At 35.9% G+C, this 17,223-nt stretch overlaps 2 protein-coding genes across 2 annotated transcripts; both read right to left on the bottom strand.

Annotated features, from left to right (window-relative positions):
• Positions 1 to 292: 292 nt before the first annotated feature.
• Positions 293 to 11,113, bottom strand: LOC115007422 (amyloid-beta A4 precursor protein-binding family A member 3). Its single transcript, XM_029430284.1, has 11 exons — positions 9,783 to 11,113; positions 7,455 to 8,430; positions 6,452 to 6,479; positions 6,184 to 6,329; positions 5,895 to 5,981; positions 4,195 to 4,380; positions 3,137 to 3,316; positions 2,294 to 2,506; positions 1,397 to 1,516; positions 1,143 to 1,283; positions 293 to 998 (listed from the first exon to the last, which is right to left on the bottom strand). Exons 2-11 carry the CDS (start codon positions 8,415 to 8,417, stop codon positions 927 to 929), a joined length of 2,136 nt encoding a protein of 711 aa, XP_029286144.1. The 5' UTR covers positions 8,418 to 8,430; positions 9,783 to 11,113; the 3' UTR covers positions 293 to 926.
• Positions 11,114 to 11,255: 142 nt separating this feature from the next.
• Positions 11,256 to 16,006, bottom strand: pex11g (peroxisomal biogenesis factor 11 gamma). Its single transcript, XM_029430469.1, has 5 exons — positions 15,655 to 16,006; positions 13,956 to 14,153; positions 12,780 to 12,958; positions 11,922 to 11,993; positions 11,256 to 11,787 (listed from the first exon to the last, which is right to left on the bottom strand). Exons 1-5 carry the CDS (start codon positions 15,715 to 15,717, stop codon positions 11,574 to 11,576), a joined length of 726 nt encoding a protein of 241 aa, XP_029286329.1. The 5' UTR covers positions 15,718 to 16,006; the 3' UTR covers positions 11,256 to 11,573.
• Positions 16,007 to 17,223: the final 1,217 nt, after the last annotated feature.

Raw genomic sequence — 17,223 nt, forward strand, 5'->3', positions numbered from 1 at the left:
TGATTACATTGTATACTTGTAACTAATTGAAATAGCAGTAGAGATATAATAATTAATAGCATTAAATTTGCAATTATTACATAATTTTCTTATAGGAACTGTGCTATTATCAATTTGATGTATATATATATATTTTATATTTATTGAAAAGACAACATATTTATAGAGCGGTCCAAATTTAAATATACAGTAGCTCTAACTCGGATGTACATAGGCATGTCATTTGTTTTAAAATGGAAAAAAAGAAACTTATTCAGCAACAACTAACTCTCAATAAATAACGTCAAGAAGATATCTTACACATTATTTTAATAAACATCCAAAACATCAATTTAATAAAAATATAAGCATCTCTTTCTCTCTCTATGAAATAAGGCAGTTACCTTTAATCGTGCAAGATATACACTTCCTGTCAGGCACAGTCCGTGAAGTATTGTTGATATGCATGTGTACGTGACAGACTGGAAGTACATCACAATAAAATACGTAGACTCTTTGTCCTGATTCAATAAGGTTTCCCCTGCAAGCACGTTCAACTGAGGCACACTGGCAACGCACCAAGCTGGAAGACCAACAACTCTAGTATAGTACACTAAACACCATTCCCCACCATGTAAAGTTAGTGAAGTCAAAATATATTCTGCTTATGAATTATTGTATCTCAGCTACTGCCTGCATTGTTAAATATCAGATAAATATAAATGGAGCACGACCATCTATCCCTGTCACTTTAAAATATGCTTTAACAATATTATAATGTATTTTACATCTTAAAAATATATAGCTAGACTAGTTTGTTGTATTCAGTGGTGTGACAACAGCGTGTAATTTGCTGTATGTTCAATTGCATAATATTTCCTTAGTTTGGCAAAAGTCCAGGTTTGAACACTGTGCAATGTTTTTTTCCTTGAGGCAGCAGGAAGTGCTCAAAGAAACACGGGCTGCTCTTGTCCTGTTAAGAGTCGGTATGTTGAGGCTGGCATGGTCTTCAAGTGAATCTGCCCAGAGGGAGACAATTCAAAATGTTAACTGTGAGAATATGACATAATATTAAAAAAGCAAACATTGAGTGAAATGGCTAATACTGTATTTATGACAAAATAAAAAGTTATTGTGAATGTAAGCACTTCATCCCTTCTCACCTCTCCGACAGCATTGGTCAGGATCTGGATGATCTTGTCGTGCGGAGTGGCGACGACACTCTGCCCGTTGATTTCAATGATGCGATGTCCGACGCGAATGCCTCCTCTCTCTGCTATACCGCCCCGCATCAGACTGCAGATCTACAACCAGACAAAGAGAGGGAAATTTTACTTTTCAAAATAGGACAACAAAACAAAATTTGACTTTCATTTGGTTTCATAGCAGCAAACACAAAATATGAATATTTACTTACAATGCCATCCTCCACACTGAACCCCAGCTGAAACTTGGGATCTGGCCTCCTAATAATCGCCATGGTGACTGGCGGGCAGTGGACAATGCTGAGCTTCACAAACTTTTGGCTTTTTAAGTCCTGAAATGGGAAAATGTTTTTGTAAATTACAGCAGCCTTTTTTTAAATGTCTTGTCAATGTCCAGTGGCTTTGACTCTTTTTTTTCCTCATTCAGGTTTTCTTGAATATTCTGGTCTGATGTTTTCTTTTCTTTGTGAATGCATAATGGAAAACAAGTTGTTTGGTTGCTATTCAGACTTTCATGGTCACTACCCTCTGCAAGTGAATTCTTATACAAACTCTAATGTAATACAATGCAACAGAATGATTATCTCCTGCCTCACAAATTACCATGAAGTTGACTGATACAGTATCAAAACACTAAACACTTCACAATAACACAATTCAGAGCAGTGCTGTTGTGTTGATGGATTTCTAATGTGTTCATGATAATGTGTCCATCACAAGTGAATGTTTCAAAATGTTGTGCTCCACCTTAAGAGGATGAAAACTCATAAAACTCTTAAAATATTGAATATTAGCGCAAAAATTGTGGCTATAGACACCTGAATGAAAACTGATAATGGCACTTTAAAACCATTTAATATCTAAATCCACTTTCAAATCAATACTAGCACATGTACTCACACTGCATTGAAACACAGTGCCATCTAGTGCATCTCAAGGACAGTACATTTGCTGTGCAGAAGGCAAGATCAATTGAACGTACAGTGTTTACATTTTTATCTGAACAGAAATTCCAGCATAATAACAATAACACCTTTATTATTGTTGATATAGTTATGGGTATTCAAGTCACTCTGATTGTTAGTTTGCGCTCCGTGCGCCCTTCTTACCCGGATGATGTTCTGGCAGGTGGTGATAGGCAGACCCACCATGCTGGTGCTGTTGACAGACATGATGCGGTCCCCTATGCTGAGCTCACCGCAGCGCTCAGCAGCTCCTCCATGAAGGAGGTTGGCCACCACCACTGTGGGCAGGATGGAGCCCCAGCCTGACTCCACCACCGCCAGACCCAAAATCTCTCCGGAAGCCTTGGTGATGGCTACCTGAGCAGCAGACACACAACAATGAAAATATTTTCATTTGGTTAACCAATTATCGGAATTAAATATTATTTGACAGTAGTTAGGGTCACTAATATTGTTATTCATAAATTCCAGGTACGACGTTGTATTAGGGCCATAGTAGTTAAAAAATAAAGAAAAAAAGGAAAAATAAACTTTCTGACATTAAAGTCCGAGAAGAACACATCGGAAACATGCAAGGATAGCATGACTAATGCGTATGTTTGCCTTTCTCTGTTTCCCTGTTCACTGTGGTGTGATGAGGTTGATCCAACCGTGCAGAGTGAAGCAACGTGGTTCCTTGACAAAAGAATTCTTCTAAATTTGTAACTTTATAATATCAGAAGTTTTTTTGTTGTAAATTGACCAATTTAATCTCAGTAAATATACACGTGTTTTGCTTGCACATTTTCGACTTTAATCTCAGACGTTTCTCAGTTTCTGCTCTTAATATTACACCCCTCCAGTGGCTCAGTAATTATTATTTTATTTTACCTACAATGGCACTAATAAACTGTTGTTCTTACATGTGCATAAGAAAATCCTTAATAAATATATGAATGGCCAGCTGTCGTTTGTGTTATGACATGTAGCCACAATCACTCTGCTTACGTCTCGGATGTTCTGAGAGTCCGAGAAGTGGGCTAGGTCTCCGTTATAGAGCTCCTGACTTTCCAGGTAGTCACTGTACTGGCCAGGCCTCAGATCGCTGGCCTTGATGCCGCTGACCTGAAGAAACTGCTGGTACGCCACTCCAAAAGCCTGACCGATAGCCTGGGCGATAACCTGAGCCTGGATGGAGAGAGAAAGTGGAGGAGAGAGAACTATCTCAGGTTTCAATTTGTTAAATAAACATTCTTTTTTTTACCCTCTATTTTCATATGAACACATGAAAGAAATGAGTTAATTTGCAAAACACATGTCACACCCTGAAACTAAAAACAACAAATAAAACTCATAAATTATTATTTACATTCACTCCTTCACTTGCCCCCTTATCCATTGTAAGTCTCAGTTTAAAATGAAGCAATAAGCCACGAGAGGCAGTGAGTTACAAAATTAACAAACAAAATCTAACATTTAATTGGCACAGTGATACTATTGTAATGCGATCACAGCTGTGTGATTACAGAGTGTTTTACAATAGGTTTGAATGCAGCTCAGCCAATCATAACAAAAGGACCAGAACTATCGGTTTTATAATACAACTTTTCATATATAAAGAGTTAAGTTGGGAAAACTAGCAGGATATGCAGTGGCCTCAGTATCCCACAGCTAATTAGTTTCTAAAAGAAACCCTTCCTCCCCCAATTCAGTCAAGCCAACAGTGGGAAACCGGGACGACAGCCAGACCATTTTTACATTCAGGAGAACTCGCTGGCTGTCTGGGGGAATGAAACCAGGACATGCTGAAGCTGAAACTGTTGTCCAGAGCTGAGATGCAATAATGAAGGGAGCAAAAGATACCTTAATAATGGCTTGTCAGCCTGTTCGTGAGTTTTGCTGTTGGTGAGTTAAAGGCTTAAGACTACAGATGAATTGAAACTCTGAAGTTGTGGCCACAATGAAGATCATAAAAGCAGAACAGGAAACACTGTTTTAATCTTTTAACAGCTGTTGGGTTCAAAATATGACGAAAACACATGAAAGTTTTATAAAAATTAACTCACATCGTCAGAGAAGAAGACGTGGCAGATCATTAAGCACTTCTTCTGACCAGAGGCGGCTGAAGAGGAAGAGTTAGAGGCTGGGTCACCTTCCTGTGCTTTACGTTTCCTTCGTGCCATCAGAACGACAATTTTACCAATGTCTGCAATGTAAGAGATCATCTGCAGAGCGTGATCCATCATGGCTTCCTGAGTGGAAACAAAGACATGAGGGTGTTAATAATATTAGAAAGAGAGAGAAAACAGAAAGGTTTAGTATTCAATTTAACTTGATTGAGATAGTTCAACTATTTAAAAAAACACTGCATCACCGTTATCTTTTTTTGTCAGTTTAGTTTTTATTGCCTGGTAAGAATATGAACTTTGTGAAAAAGATTATGTGACTTTGGAGATTTCTTGTATTAGAAATGTTGCTCGAGCATCCTTTTTTATCTCATTTAATCTATTCAAACTACGAAGTCAGAGAGGGGAATTTCTAAAATGACATCTGCTCCCAATTAAATACGATAACAATAAAATAACGTCACCAAAATAAAAGCAATTTTCCTTTTGAATGAAAATTATTTTAATTGTAATCTTTAACCGACACCACAATGTAAAATGACAAAACTGTGATTCTTTTTATATCCATAAGTGCACTATGGTAAAATGATGTGCAACCTGCCATGCAAAGAGCGAGCTGACAGTAGATGACCCACTTTGACTCTGGATACAATTCGACCACATAGTGAAAGAAAATAGACTCTACTACTATAACTGCAACATTACTGCAGAGCGCTCATATTAAATCACCATTCGATTCTATATCAAGCATTCTTGCTGCGACGCTGCATTAAAAAAAAGAAAAGATCACTAATGCACGTTTTTATCAAATCCTGAAACTAATTACATTTTAGGCATTTCACCCATGCTCATGATGAAAGAGGAGGACGGACGCTTAATCCGGAAAGATATACAATGGGCACAAACTATTCAATTTCAGACATCAATGCAGTGCAAATATTTTAATTCCATAACCTTTCAATAACTCTTCTCAACAAACTGTTTCTTCACACTTTGGTGATTAACTAACACTGATGTATTTTTAGATGAAATAAGACGAAGTTAATAATTGTATTTCACATTTGAAGATCTTGATTCCAAAGCCGTCCATAACTAAATCTGACACTGTTCACACTATTATCACGTTTAAAAAAGAAAGACAATTTAAATCCTACAGTACAACCTCAAATCCGTTAAGATTCTACTTATATCCAGCATCAGCATTTGTTGGCTCAAAATCCAGAGAAACAACCAGATTAAAGTGGTAGTAGTGACACTCCCAATAATACTGAAAACATTTGCTACAAATGTGGTCAAAACTCTGAACAACAGAAAAAGAAATTCCAAACTATGAGGTACATTTCCCACAACTGGTAACCCTTCCTATGGATTGACCTTACACATCATTTGACATTGGAGAGAATTCACCACTCTATGGTATTTTATGCTATATGGCAATAAAATGTTTAAATGCATATTTTTAAAATGCCATTTGTTAATAAAACTGTGGTTATATTGGTTTACAGGGATGGGGCTCTGTTAGAGCAGAAACATGGGGGGAGGGAATATTGTAACTATCCAACTGTATCTGTGATTTATTGCATTTTATAGGACTTTAAATACCAATAAAATAGAAAACATTGAGCAAAATAAAAACCCACCTGAGTGTCAGCAGTGAGAACTTTGATTCGCTGGGTTGAGATGAACAGATCCACCTCTGTCATTGGCTGGGACTCTCCCTCTGGAGCCTGAAACACACAGTCACACTGATATCACGTGTATTCTAATCCTCATGACAGAATAAAAAAAATAAACGAACAACAGGTAATGCCATGATACAAGAATTTGGTATTTTTGAGTTGACAAAACAATACCACACAGCAACAACAACTGCTGCGCTTCAGTGTCCACTGTGAGCATCTCTTTGGTGCGTCGCTTATTGGAGTTCACCTTAATGCGGTCCACAGCCTCCTGAGCCTGCGTCATCCGGGCGTTTGTAGACGGGTTCTTCTCTGATTTGATCTGAGTAGATCCCAGGTACTTGGCACCAAATATCACTCCATCCAACAAGTCTTCAGGGTCACACGGACCGGGCACTAAAATATTAAAACATTTAAATAGACAACAGCTTGCCCTCATTTATTTTCTTTATAAGTAATTTGAAAAAGAAAAATTCCCTCTTTCTATAAAACAAAAGAAGAGTTTTGAAGTTACTCACCATCTTTATATGAAGGATGATCAGCACTCTGTGATGACAGCAAAAAGAAAAATGAATGAACTGTCAACATAAAATTGCATATGGTAAGAAAAAGAAAAGAAAAGCAGTTCAAGAGAACTTTAAAAGATTATAATCTTCATAATGTATGCTTTTAGTTACTACAGGTCTCCTACAGCAAGTTAGATTAAAGACTTTTTAAGACCAATTAAATTTAAGACATATTTTACATGCAGTTTTACATCATCTCGATTTGCTAAATTATTATTATTTGTAAATAGATGCTATTTATTATTTTTGAGATTTTACAATGCAACATCAGAAAAAGGATTCATTCATAAAATCCTACTTCCTATGTCGTAGCATTTTTAAGACTTTTGTAAGATTGATTCAAGACATTTTATTACCAATTATGGCCTTATTTTTAGATGAATGAATTCAATGCTTTTTAAGACTTTCTAAGCATCTATAGGAACCCCAGTACTAAAAACTTAATAAGCCAAACATTTTCTGGTTACTGCATCACAAACACCTGGCTTCAAGCTATTCTCTGTTTTACAGCATTATTAAATAAATACCATGAGTTTTGTTTTGGCTGCTTATTGCACTGTGACAAAATGTATCTTGTGTTAGTCATTCGCCATCAATTTTCATTTATTCTGATTAATCAATTAAACAAAAAGGAAACTCAAATTACTCAAATTAAAATATTTGTTAGTATCAGTCATAACAATAACAACAAAATGTTATCATTGGTTAAACTTCAACATTTCTCATGGTAAAGACATGCAATTAATCTACTTTGCTAAATTGGTGTGGTGTTCCTTTAAATTGACAATAATATTATTCACACAAATGTATAGCATACATCACGCTATGTAGTTTGAAACATGTGTAAGTTACACAAGGTATATGGTCTTCTGTAGATACTGAATTAATAAATCAATCTTAGCATAACTAATTTGGAGTTTACATTTCATCCTCCTTTATTAGGACCTCAACCTACCTGCTCGCTCTCTGCAGCAGCTTCCTCTTCCTCCGGAGGCTCCTCGCCCAGCTTCATCCACACAGGCTCAGGATACTCATCATCAGGCAGGGAGTCCTCCCTGTGTAGCTGCTGTTGACCGTTCCCATAATGCCCCCAGAACTTTTGACCGTCTTCCTGGCTGTAAGAAACTGATACTACAGCGTCCACGTCTCCTCTGTAGGGCAGAGAGGTGGGACTGGATGTAGCGCTGATCTCTGTGAACTGCAGAAGCCCCAGCAGGTCTCTCTGGTGGCTTTCAGAGAACAGCAGCCCGGTGGATTCAGTACTGTCGTCTGCTATTAAGGAGGGAGAACACGCCTCCAGCTCAGACTGGCTGGTGTACTGATGCTGGGTGAGGTGAGGGGGTGTCCGGCAGCTGGGATGAGGCTCTTCCCCCATCAGCTGGAGCTGGCTGAGCAGGGTGTGGATGCGGCTGTGGTCTTCATCACCTGATCTCCTGTTAGCGACCTCCACCTCCTCTTCACTCACCCTATTCTCCACATCACATTCCTCCTCATGGTATCCCCCAACATCCTCCAAGTCCTCAACCCTCACCTCTTCTTCTTCAATTGCTTCATCCTCTTCTTTCAATTCAACCTGAAAATCCTGGACTGGCTGTGCAATATTTCCCACAAGCTCCTGTAGGTTCGGGTCGAGCGCAGCCACAATGTCACTCAAAGGTAGTAATACTGGCTCAGCAGGACTGGCCTTGTCCAGACTGTCAACAGAAGGAGGGAAGCCAGGGTCGTCCAGGTCATCTGCTGAGCCCGCCTCACTGGAGGAGTCGGACCTCCAGTCTAATGGAGGAGGCTCAATAAGGTTGTAGGAGTCCACCTCTGAACCTGGAGGAGCTGCAACAGACCGTCTGCTGACCTCAACGGCTTCATCAACAGGAAGAGTGGCAGAATCTGACTGATCAGTGGAGCAGACGTCTGAGTCCATTTTGAAAGAAAGCCTGTTAGAGGAAAAGTTTATTTTAAGAGGTCATGAGAAGTTGGATTTATATGTGCATGAATAGCATTGTCATAGCATAAAGAAAGCCAAACTGTCTTATATAAAGTATTTAGTGCTAGTAGACACCATTTGTTAAAGCTAGCACTAACTGAAGTAAAGCCATACCACACCATGACCATCAAGATAAAAAAAAAAGCTCAAAGTACAAGGAAAACATGTGCTGTGTCCCCCAGAGAACACACTACTTCACAGTACTTTTTTCCTATAAAAGATGATTTTAAATTAAACAAATCATTAATTTGCCATTATATATATATATATATACACACATATATATATATTATATTATATATACACATATATATATATATATATTATATATACACATATATATATATATATATATATTATATATACACATATATATATATATATATATATATATATATAATATAATATATATATATATATATATATATATATATATATATATATATATATAATATATATATATATATATATATATATATATATATATATTTATTATATTATATTATATATATTATATATATATATTGTTTATATGTATATATTATATATATATATATATATATATATATATATATTATATTATATATATATTATTTATTTATATATATATATATATTATATTATATATATATTATTTATTTATATATATATATATTATATTATATATATATATATATCATTCTCAATGGTGTCTTCAAACAACATTGAAGAATCATTTTACGAATCAGGCAGGTTTTCTGGTAATTTCAGCATATGAATAAACCACACAAGGCAACACAGTAAAGAAAATCAGTTTTGATACTGGGTCACAAAGACGCATTAATACGTATGTCACAGAAGAAAAACCCTGAGAACCAAAATGAAAAGACACATTGTACAGATAAGATCACTTCTTATAACATATATATAACTCAGTGGATGTTGTGTCCGCGGTTTAAAGAGTCGCCCGTTATTCCGAAAGAGGTCATATGATATTGGCTACTGAACTTTATTACGTTCTTTGAAAAATGTTCATGGTAATTGGTTCATAGCTCCAAGACATAGCACAGTGGGGCTAATGAGGACGGATTTAGAAAACGATAGATTGATCCGATAAAAAAACTAAAACAATTCACCGGATTAAATAACTTTAACGTTACAGCTCTGTTTGGCTATCGAAAATGTGTCGTTAAAGTAACAATAGCACAATGCTAACTAGTTAGCTAATTACAAATCGCAGCACACCAAGAGGAGCTCATTAACAAAGTGTGTAATTTCTGTGTTAAATCACTGTTGTTTAAGCAGCGAAAGAGCAGCTCTCACCTGATATTTTAGGTCTTTCTCGGTTTCTTTGTGCCCTCACACAGAGACTCCTCTGTGTGCCACGACAGATGAGTTGACGTGGTTTGGGAAACTAGTCTTTTCCAAAACTTTGGCTTTGTTTTATTCTTCATACTAACAACAGCAGCACCGTTACATATTATAATATCACATAATCTAAGAGTTAAAAAACCGGTCACGGTGTAAAACAGAGTTTTCTTGTCATTGTTGTCGAGTCGACAGCTTTTATTTATTCACGGTCTCGGTAGCTGTGCTGCGTTCACGTACTGTAGTCGCTTCCCAGTGTCATCAGATTGTTGGTTTCTTCTTCCTCTTCTGGACACCAAAACATATGATTTAACCACAAACTCTGTTTACAGCACTTTTCCAAATCCCAATTACAAACAAACCGCGCATTTGATTAAATATATTAACTTTTGAATTTAACCACCCAATTTATAATTTAATGTAGCTATCCTGCTTTTCTATCCTGCAGCAGTGTTTTTATTTTAATTATTTACATTTATGAGAATTAAAATCACAGGTGCTAATAGGCCCTGCTCTTCAATAATGAAAGATGGTATCGGACCATGGATGTGTGAGATGAGGTTGATCGATATATTCGAGACTCTTTTTCTCGACCCCGATCCGTCCGTTAGCACTTGAAGGCAACAGTTGCACACGTCATGTTGAGGCTTTCAGACCTGCTCAGCCAAACATTGATAAAACGATCAAACAGAAGACAGACAATTAATTTTTTTTAAATCATTAGTTTACATAATCTAAATTAACTTTACATATAAATTCACATTTCAAGCAGCTGCTGTCCCATTTGGCCAGTAGCACAGACCGTTTCCATATAATTTCAACACCTGAGGAACATATTTGTGAAACCAGTTGCTGTAGTGTAGTGTAGTTGGTCTTTAAACATGATGTGAAATGAGAAATCAAATCTTTACATGAGTGTACCCAGTTGCCTACTCGTAAAAAAAAAAAGATTGAAAATTGGATGTAAGGCAACAATTTAACAGACTTTCCACAGTGTCATTGTATCCATTTTAAAATCACAACACAGCTTTGATTCTAAACACATCTATTATCATCCCTGTGGGGTAAATAGGAGGTAATATGTGCTAAACACAAAGTCGATTCACCCCAAGGAGCTGCCTCCAATTAACCACATCATTAGGATTTCATGTAGGATCTGAATTATGCTTTATGAAAACCTCTACACTGTACTAAAATACCATGTAAAGACACATTCTAAATACATTTCATATTTGATTAATCTCATCACCAAGACTTGCCTCCAAAATGGCATATTATATTAATATATATATATATATATATATATATATATATATATATATATATATATATTAATATATTAATATATATATATATATATATATATATATATATATATATTAATATATTAATATATATATATATATATATATATATATATATATACACACATACACATACATACATACATACACACACACACACTTTTGTTTCTTTTAATCTAATGGAATTAAAGATGTTTTTGAATCACTTGGATGATTGGCATCAAGTCTACTTAGATTATTCACTTTCTCATCCAGTTATAGATCCAGATGATTTCATATGTTCTTAAGACATTTTAGTTGTTACAAGGTAGAACTGAATCTCCAGAGGCAGTCTGACTAGAGTCTGATCACATTAGAGATCGGCTACACTTCCTTCCACTCAGAATTTTCCACCAGTACACATCATTCATCCAGTCATCTTTTCTTCACTGTGAGATGAACACTATGTACTGTCTGTCTTGTCGCTGTCTCCGGCGTTCATCTGGATAAAACCAATCAGAGACGAGATGGTGCCCATCAGCCCCACCAGCCAGTTGGGGAATCGTCCTGCCCACAGGAAGCCGGGCGGCATCCAATGAATGGCATTACTGAGGTCAACCGTGCTGCTGAGGATGGAGAGAACCTCCCCTCGCATCTGTCTGCGAAGCTGAGAGCGACTGCAGGAGAAAAACACAGATTCATCAGGTCATTTTCACTTGCATTACAGAACAATGTCTCACAGTGCGAGAATCCCTCTCTACATTAACTGTAAAGAGAGTGAATACTTGACAGAAAACTGAAGATACAGCACCTGCTGTTGCCACCTCCATCCCTCTCACATTTCTTCAACCTCTTCTTCAGTAGCAGCAAAACTCGGAGTGATCTAAAGAGCAAAAGATTCAGTCACACTTCAACTCAGATTGACTAATGGCTTTTTGCTCTAACTTCAGTAAAGCAAGTGACTAAATGGTGGTTAATCTCACAAATTATTCTGTAACATCAGCTCTTTGTGAATGATGCTTTGATAAAAAGAGGCTGTAAAAATAAATGGGTAAAATAAATCCACTATTGATGTATTTTGACAAGTGAAGAAAAATATAAACACAATAAATTTACTTGAAGGAATCCCATAAAAAGACCAAAACCAAAAATATGTTTAAAAAGTCCGTCTTTCTGTATTCCCAATGTAGTTGTTCTCGCGGTTGCACTTAACACCAATCCCATTGGTTCCTACTTAAGATTTCTTTTAAACAGGTCATAAAAATAAAGACTAATTTTTGGTGTTTGTGTTGGATTGAATGAAAATAAACGTCAGTGCCCATGTTCATCGTAATGAAGGAACATGTCACCCAGTGCAACAATGTGTCTCACCATTGTGTTTTTTATAGTTTTCGGACAACAGTGGCGCTCCGTGGTGCAGAGGAATAAGGTATATTAGACTTTGTCTACACAGGAAACACTTTTTGGAAGGATAAATTCATTGTTGAATTTAGAAAAATAAAGAATTTAGCCAGCCTTATCCTTATATTCAGTGTAGTAAGTAAGTATGAATTATGTTTAAATTTGAATCATCATATAAGTGACATTTGTCATTTCTGCACTCCAATTATTTTACGCCGGTTTTTCCAATCAGATGTGATGAGAGGTTTGTGTTGCGGTGACCTCAGACCTGAGTATTCCCAGCAGCAGCGAGGTTCCCCACAGCACCGTGCTGAACAACCACCAATTATCAGACTTCGTTTTGATGAGCTTAGCATCAGCAGCCCACGCGATGTGTTCACAGGGGTAGTAGATCTGGTCGGCCACGTTGGTCAGCACCGATAGCAAGCGCACGCCTGCATCCTCCTCCTTTGAAAGACATGATGACATATGCATTAATGTTGCAATTTACACGGTAAAACTGTGCATTTATGCGTCACGTGACTATCGTTTTCAACATTCTTTTCACAGAGAACGTAACTAATGATGTGTTTAAAAGCATGGTATTTACATTTTTTCTCCATGTTGTACTCATAAATTAATATCTACTGCAGCACATTGCCATTTAATTAAGATTTTACTACTGTTTTATTGTTATTTTGAATGAATAAACAGTGCATCCTCTTAGGAAAAGAGTCTTAGTAAAGACAACCACTGTCAGAGCTTCAAAGCTACTAATTAGTAATATTCAACAGCAACAGTCACTGCTGTTGAATACTAACAAAAGAATTAGCATTTTATCTTTGATAAAATTAAGAGTTTTTCAATTTCTACTATGGCCATTTGACTCAGAATGTGCACAGAGAAACCTTTTATCATGTTTCAACTTTTCAAAAAGGCAGATGAAACCGTGCAGGGGTGCCCAAACATTTTCTCTTGGGAGGGCCCAAACTGAAACTTAATGGTGGGCCACAGGCCAAAATCAAACACCTATTGTATTTTATTGTATTATTAAGATGCAAAATGGTACATGGATCCCAAGTTTCCTTAATTGAAAGGCCTTTTGTCCGTGTCTCTGACTCCATTTTTTCCTAGCCCACTAGCACCAAACTGACTTCCTGCGCAAAGTGTCACTCTGCTCAGATTATGAAACATAATTGATAATTAGGGATCCTCAAAGAAAATTTTACTTCCCAAAATAATAAAACAGCATACACAGTAATTTATATCTATTTTTCTCTTTATTAATTTAGATTTTTATTCCCGTTACAAACATCTAGTGTGCCCAATCAAAACTTATTGGCCCCACTTTGGGCAGCACTGATATCGTGGAACAGAAGCTAATCCATCCCTCCACAAATGAGGAACAATGAAAAGACTTGAAAGGAGAAAGAGAGGCGCAAAGTGTTGTTTTTATGTGGCTCACCCTGCCTCCAAACCCGTAGCTCTGAGAGTACGCCAACATGGACAGATCATCAAACAGCCTCAGCACCGTCCGGCAGTGGCTGAGCTGAGCAGAAAACAGCAGCAGACGTTTCCCCAGCCGGTGGGATGAAACGTCCATTTCTGCCTTCTGGGACAGTACTCCTCCAACAAGCTGCGAGCCATAACAGGCGGTTCGGATCTGAAAAGGCAAAACATGTAAAGGAGACTTTACTTTCAGGGATGTTTATTTTGAAACTTTGAAAAAGGTAAAATTATTTGGGAAAATAGGCTACCACTGTCTAATGAGCCACCCTTTATGAATAGTTCATATGTTGTAACTAATGTTAATAGATCATTTAATAATCCTTTTTATAAGCCATTAAAAGGTGTGAGTTGTCTTGGGCTTTAACAACTAGAACCGTCTGGGGAAAGCTACAGAGAATCTGGATCTAGAACAACTCAAATCTGCAGAATTGATGGTTGTGAAGTGAGAATCTGTAGATAATGGTCTCAGGTTTAATAAAAAATATAACAAATTAATTGAAAACCACTTTTTCCAAGCATTTTCCAAACTGAAAGTACAGAATGTTGAACCAACATGATTAATTGATTATCAAAGTGAATGCTGATTGATAGTGATTAATGCAGTATTTCAACATTTCCCAAGTAATTTATATATTTTGTTATAAATTATATTATATAAAAAAAAATATTATATTGTTTTATGTAACCCAGGTTATTTTGCTGCTATAATATAATAATAATATTATACTATGAACTTTTACATCCCCCTATATATGCATATTCTAGCTGAACACTTTAAATACAGACACTTCAATAACAGAGAAATGTTGAAGTATTGCTATATTTTTTATATTTATTATTATAATATCAATAATATTATATTTAATTGTATTTTATATATTATGCCTTTGCACAGTGTTTCTTGTTATTGACCAAGTCAATTTCTTGTATGTGCAAATCTACTTGGCAATAAACAGTTTCTGATTCAGATTTTGATTATAATTATAATTTTCTCTATATTGTATAGTTTATTATAATTATTATTATCATTATTATTATTATAGACAAACACTAAGTATCATTACTTAATCATATAATATGATTAAGTAATGATACTTAGTGTTTGTCATATTATATATTAGTCTAGTGTAGACGCTGTTTACAAATAATTACACCGCTGTCACTTTTGCCTTCTAATTTTGTCTTTAATTGCTAGTTTCTATTTTTACTTCTATTCTTTATTAATCGTATTTCATATAGTTCTTATTATTTATTTATTTGTTTACTTTTTCTATATATCTGTATTGTGTATTTATTTATTTATGTCCTTGTGCTGCTGCAACAACCGAATTTTCCCTCTGGGAATCAACAAAGGCTTTTTATCTCATCTTAATATCACAAAGCAAAATGATACCCAAATAAAAACGAAAAATAAAATAAGCAAATATAATCTTTACCATACTATCAGTCAGTATTTGCATTTCAGTACCACTCTACTAAGCGAACCTGGTTTACGCGTTTATAAGGAGTAACCAATATCTTTATTATTTAAAATATTCTGATTTGTGTCAAACGAGTATACACTCTCAGGTGGAATGGATGGAATATAAAACCAAAGTATTTGGTGTTTATGTGCACCCCTGATTATTTAAATTGTAAAACACACGAGTACTTACAACTTTATCTCTTCCTCTGTATGACTCCAGAAGTCGGACCAGAGACTCCACAGACGGCTGCATGTCTGTCTGCCTGTCTGTCTGTCTGTCTGCAGCTCAATCACTCTCACAACGCGGTACAACAAATAAACACAGACACATAACGCTCCTGAAAAACATTGCCACTATTCACTGTTATTAGGCGGACTTTGGAACAGGAAATACCCATTATAAGCGAACTTCTTCTTCGTCTACTTTTTCTTCTTCGTGCGATGGTGTACTGTCGCCCTCCTCAGTTTGGGCAGCAACATTTCTGCTTAAAAAATGTAGCTGATCTAATATGTATATCCTTAAATACAGTAAAACTTTTACGCAAGCATAATTTTTTATAATAAATATGCCTGCATGTATTCTAGATTATAAAACATACAAATGTTGAAGTTACGTTTAAGTTTTTCTCAACAAATTTCTCCATGTTGTGAAATATCTTTATACACTTGGGTTTCTTTGTGCCAGTATTTTTACTCCCAGAAGGTATCGTGTAGTGGTTTAGCATTCAATGTACTTAATTAAAAGTCCAAAAGCATTAGCATCAAAGTATACTTATTCTTTAGTACCAAAAGTGAAAGTCTGCAGAATGGCTGACAGCTGGAGCTAATTTGAATTATTTTATACACTACTGAGTAGTTTAACCTATAATAATATAACAATAATTTATGAGTTGATCTAAAAAATAATAATAATCTACATTTGCTAAATGTACTAAAAGTTACCAAAAAATTGTAGTGGAGTAAAAACTACAATATTTACCTCCAGTAAAAGTATAAAGTAGCATGAAATGGAAATATTCAAGCATAGTACCTCAAAATTGTACTTGAGTAAATGTGTTTAGCTACTCTCCAGCATTTGTATTGTGGTTGTTTGAAACTGCCCTTCTACATATACACATAGATAGCGTAGGTATATTGCACATAAATGAAAAGAGATAACCTGGTGCATTTAAGGGCCACACTGGAGATGATCTGATCCAACAGGCGTAAACCACGGCCACGCTGCACGCTGATATAGAGCAGAACGTACAAAGATGTCTGAACTCTGTATGAACTTAAAGAGGATGTATTCTGCCTCCAGCTGTTTGTTTCAGTTAAACAATCAGTTCATCCAGACTATTAATTTACACTGTAGTATGGATTTGTAAATAAATGTGGAAGATAACCGATTTGGTGTGACCAAATAAATATTGACAAGTTTGTTTTATATTCTTCCCTAATACTCTTGTTTGAGCATTATCTGTATTTACTCTTTTTATTACAGCCAGTTCGTGGTTGTTGATTTGTGAGTAGTGGACTAAATTACTGCTAATCAAACTAGCTACAGGCTGCCTGAGGCTAACATGTTGCTAATACATAATTCTTAGAGATTGTTGAACTGTTGTGTATTTTACTCTTTTTAGTTTAACTCGATATACAGTATATGTTTACTTATAGGGGCTTTAAGGTGACATATCATGCAAAATGGCACATAAATATGTTACCGGTGTGTCTACCTAAGTGTGAAAAAGACCATCCTTTCCTTTTCTTCTGCTACGTC

The sequence above is a fragment of the Cottoperca gobio genome, chromosome 4 (assembly GCF_900634415.1).
Source record: "Cottoperca gobio chromosome 4, fCotGob3.1, whole genome shotgun sequence".
In the NCBI taxonomy this organism is placed as follows: domain Eukaryota; kingdom Metazoa; phylum Chordata; class Actinopteri; order Perciformes; family Bovichtidae; genus Cottoperca; species Cottoperca gobio.

What these genes read in the sequence shown, in the direction of transcription:
- pex11g (XM_029430469.1), bottom strand. Translation starts at nt 15,717, where the DNA reads ATGCAGCCGTCTGTGGAGTCTCTGGTCCGACTTCTGGAGTCATACAGA. An exon ending in GCTACGGGTTTGGAGGCAGG is followed by an intron (nt 12,959 to 13,955) that starts GTGAGCCACATA and finishes TGTCTTTCAAAG; the next exon opens with GAGGAGGATGCAGGCGTGCG. An exon ending in CTGCTGCTGGGAATACTCAG is followed by an intron (nt 11,994 to 12,779) that starts GTCTGAGGTCAC and finishes TTTGCTCTTTAG; the next exon opens with ATCACTCCGAGTTTTGCTGC.
- LOC115007422 (XM_029430284.1), bottom strand. Translation starts at nt 8,417, where the DNA reads ATGGACTCAGACGTCTGCTCCACTGATCAGTCAGATTCTGCCACTCTT. An exon ending in CTGCTGCAGAGAGCGAGCAG is followed by an intron (nt 6,480 to 7,454) that starts GTAGGTTGAGGT and finishes CTGTCATCACAG; the next exon opens with AGTGCTGATCATCCTTCATA. An exon ending in ACGTCTTCTTCTCTGACGAT is followed by an intron (nt 3,317 to 4,194) that starts GTGAGTTAATTT and finishes CTCTCCATCCAG; the next exon opens with GCTCAGGTTATCGCCCAGGC.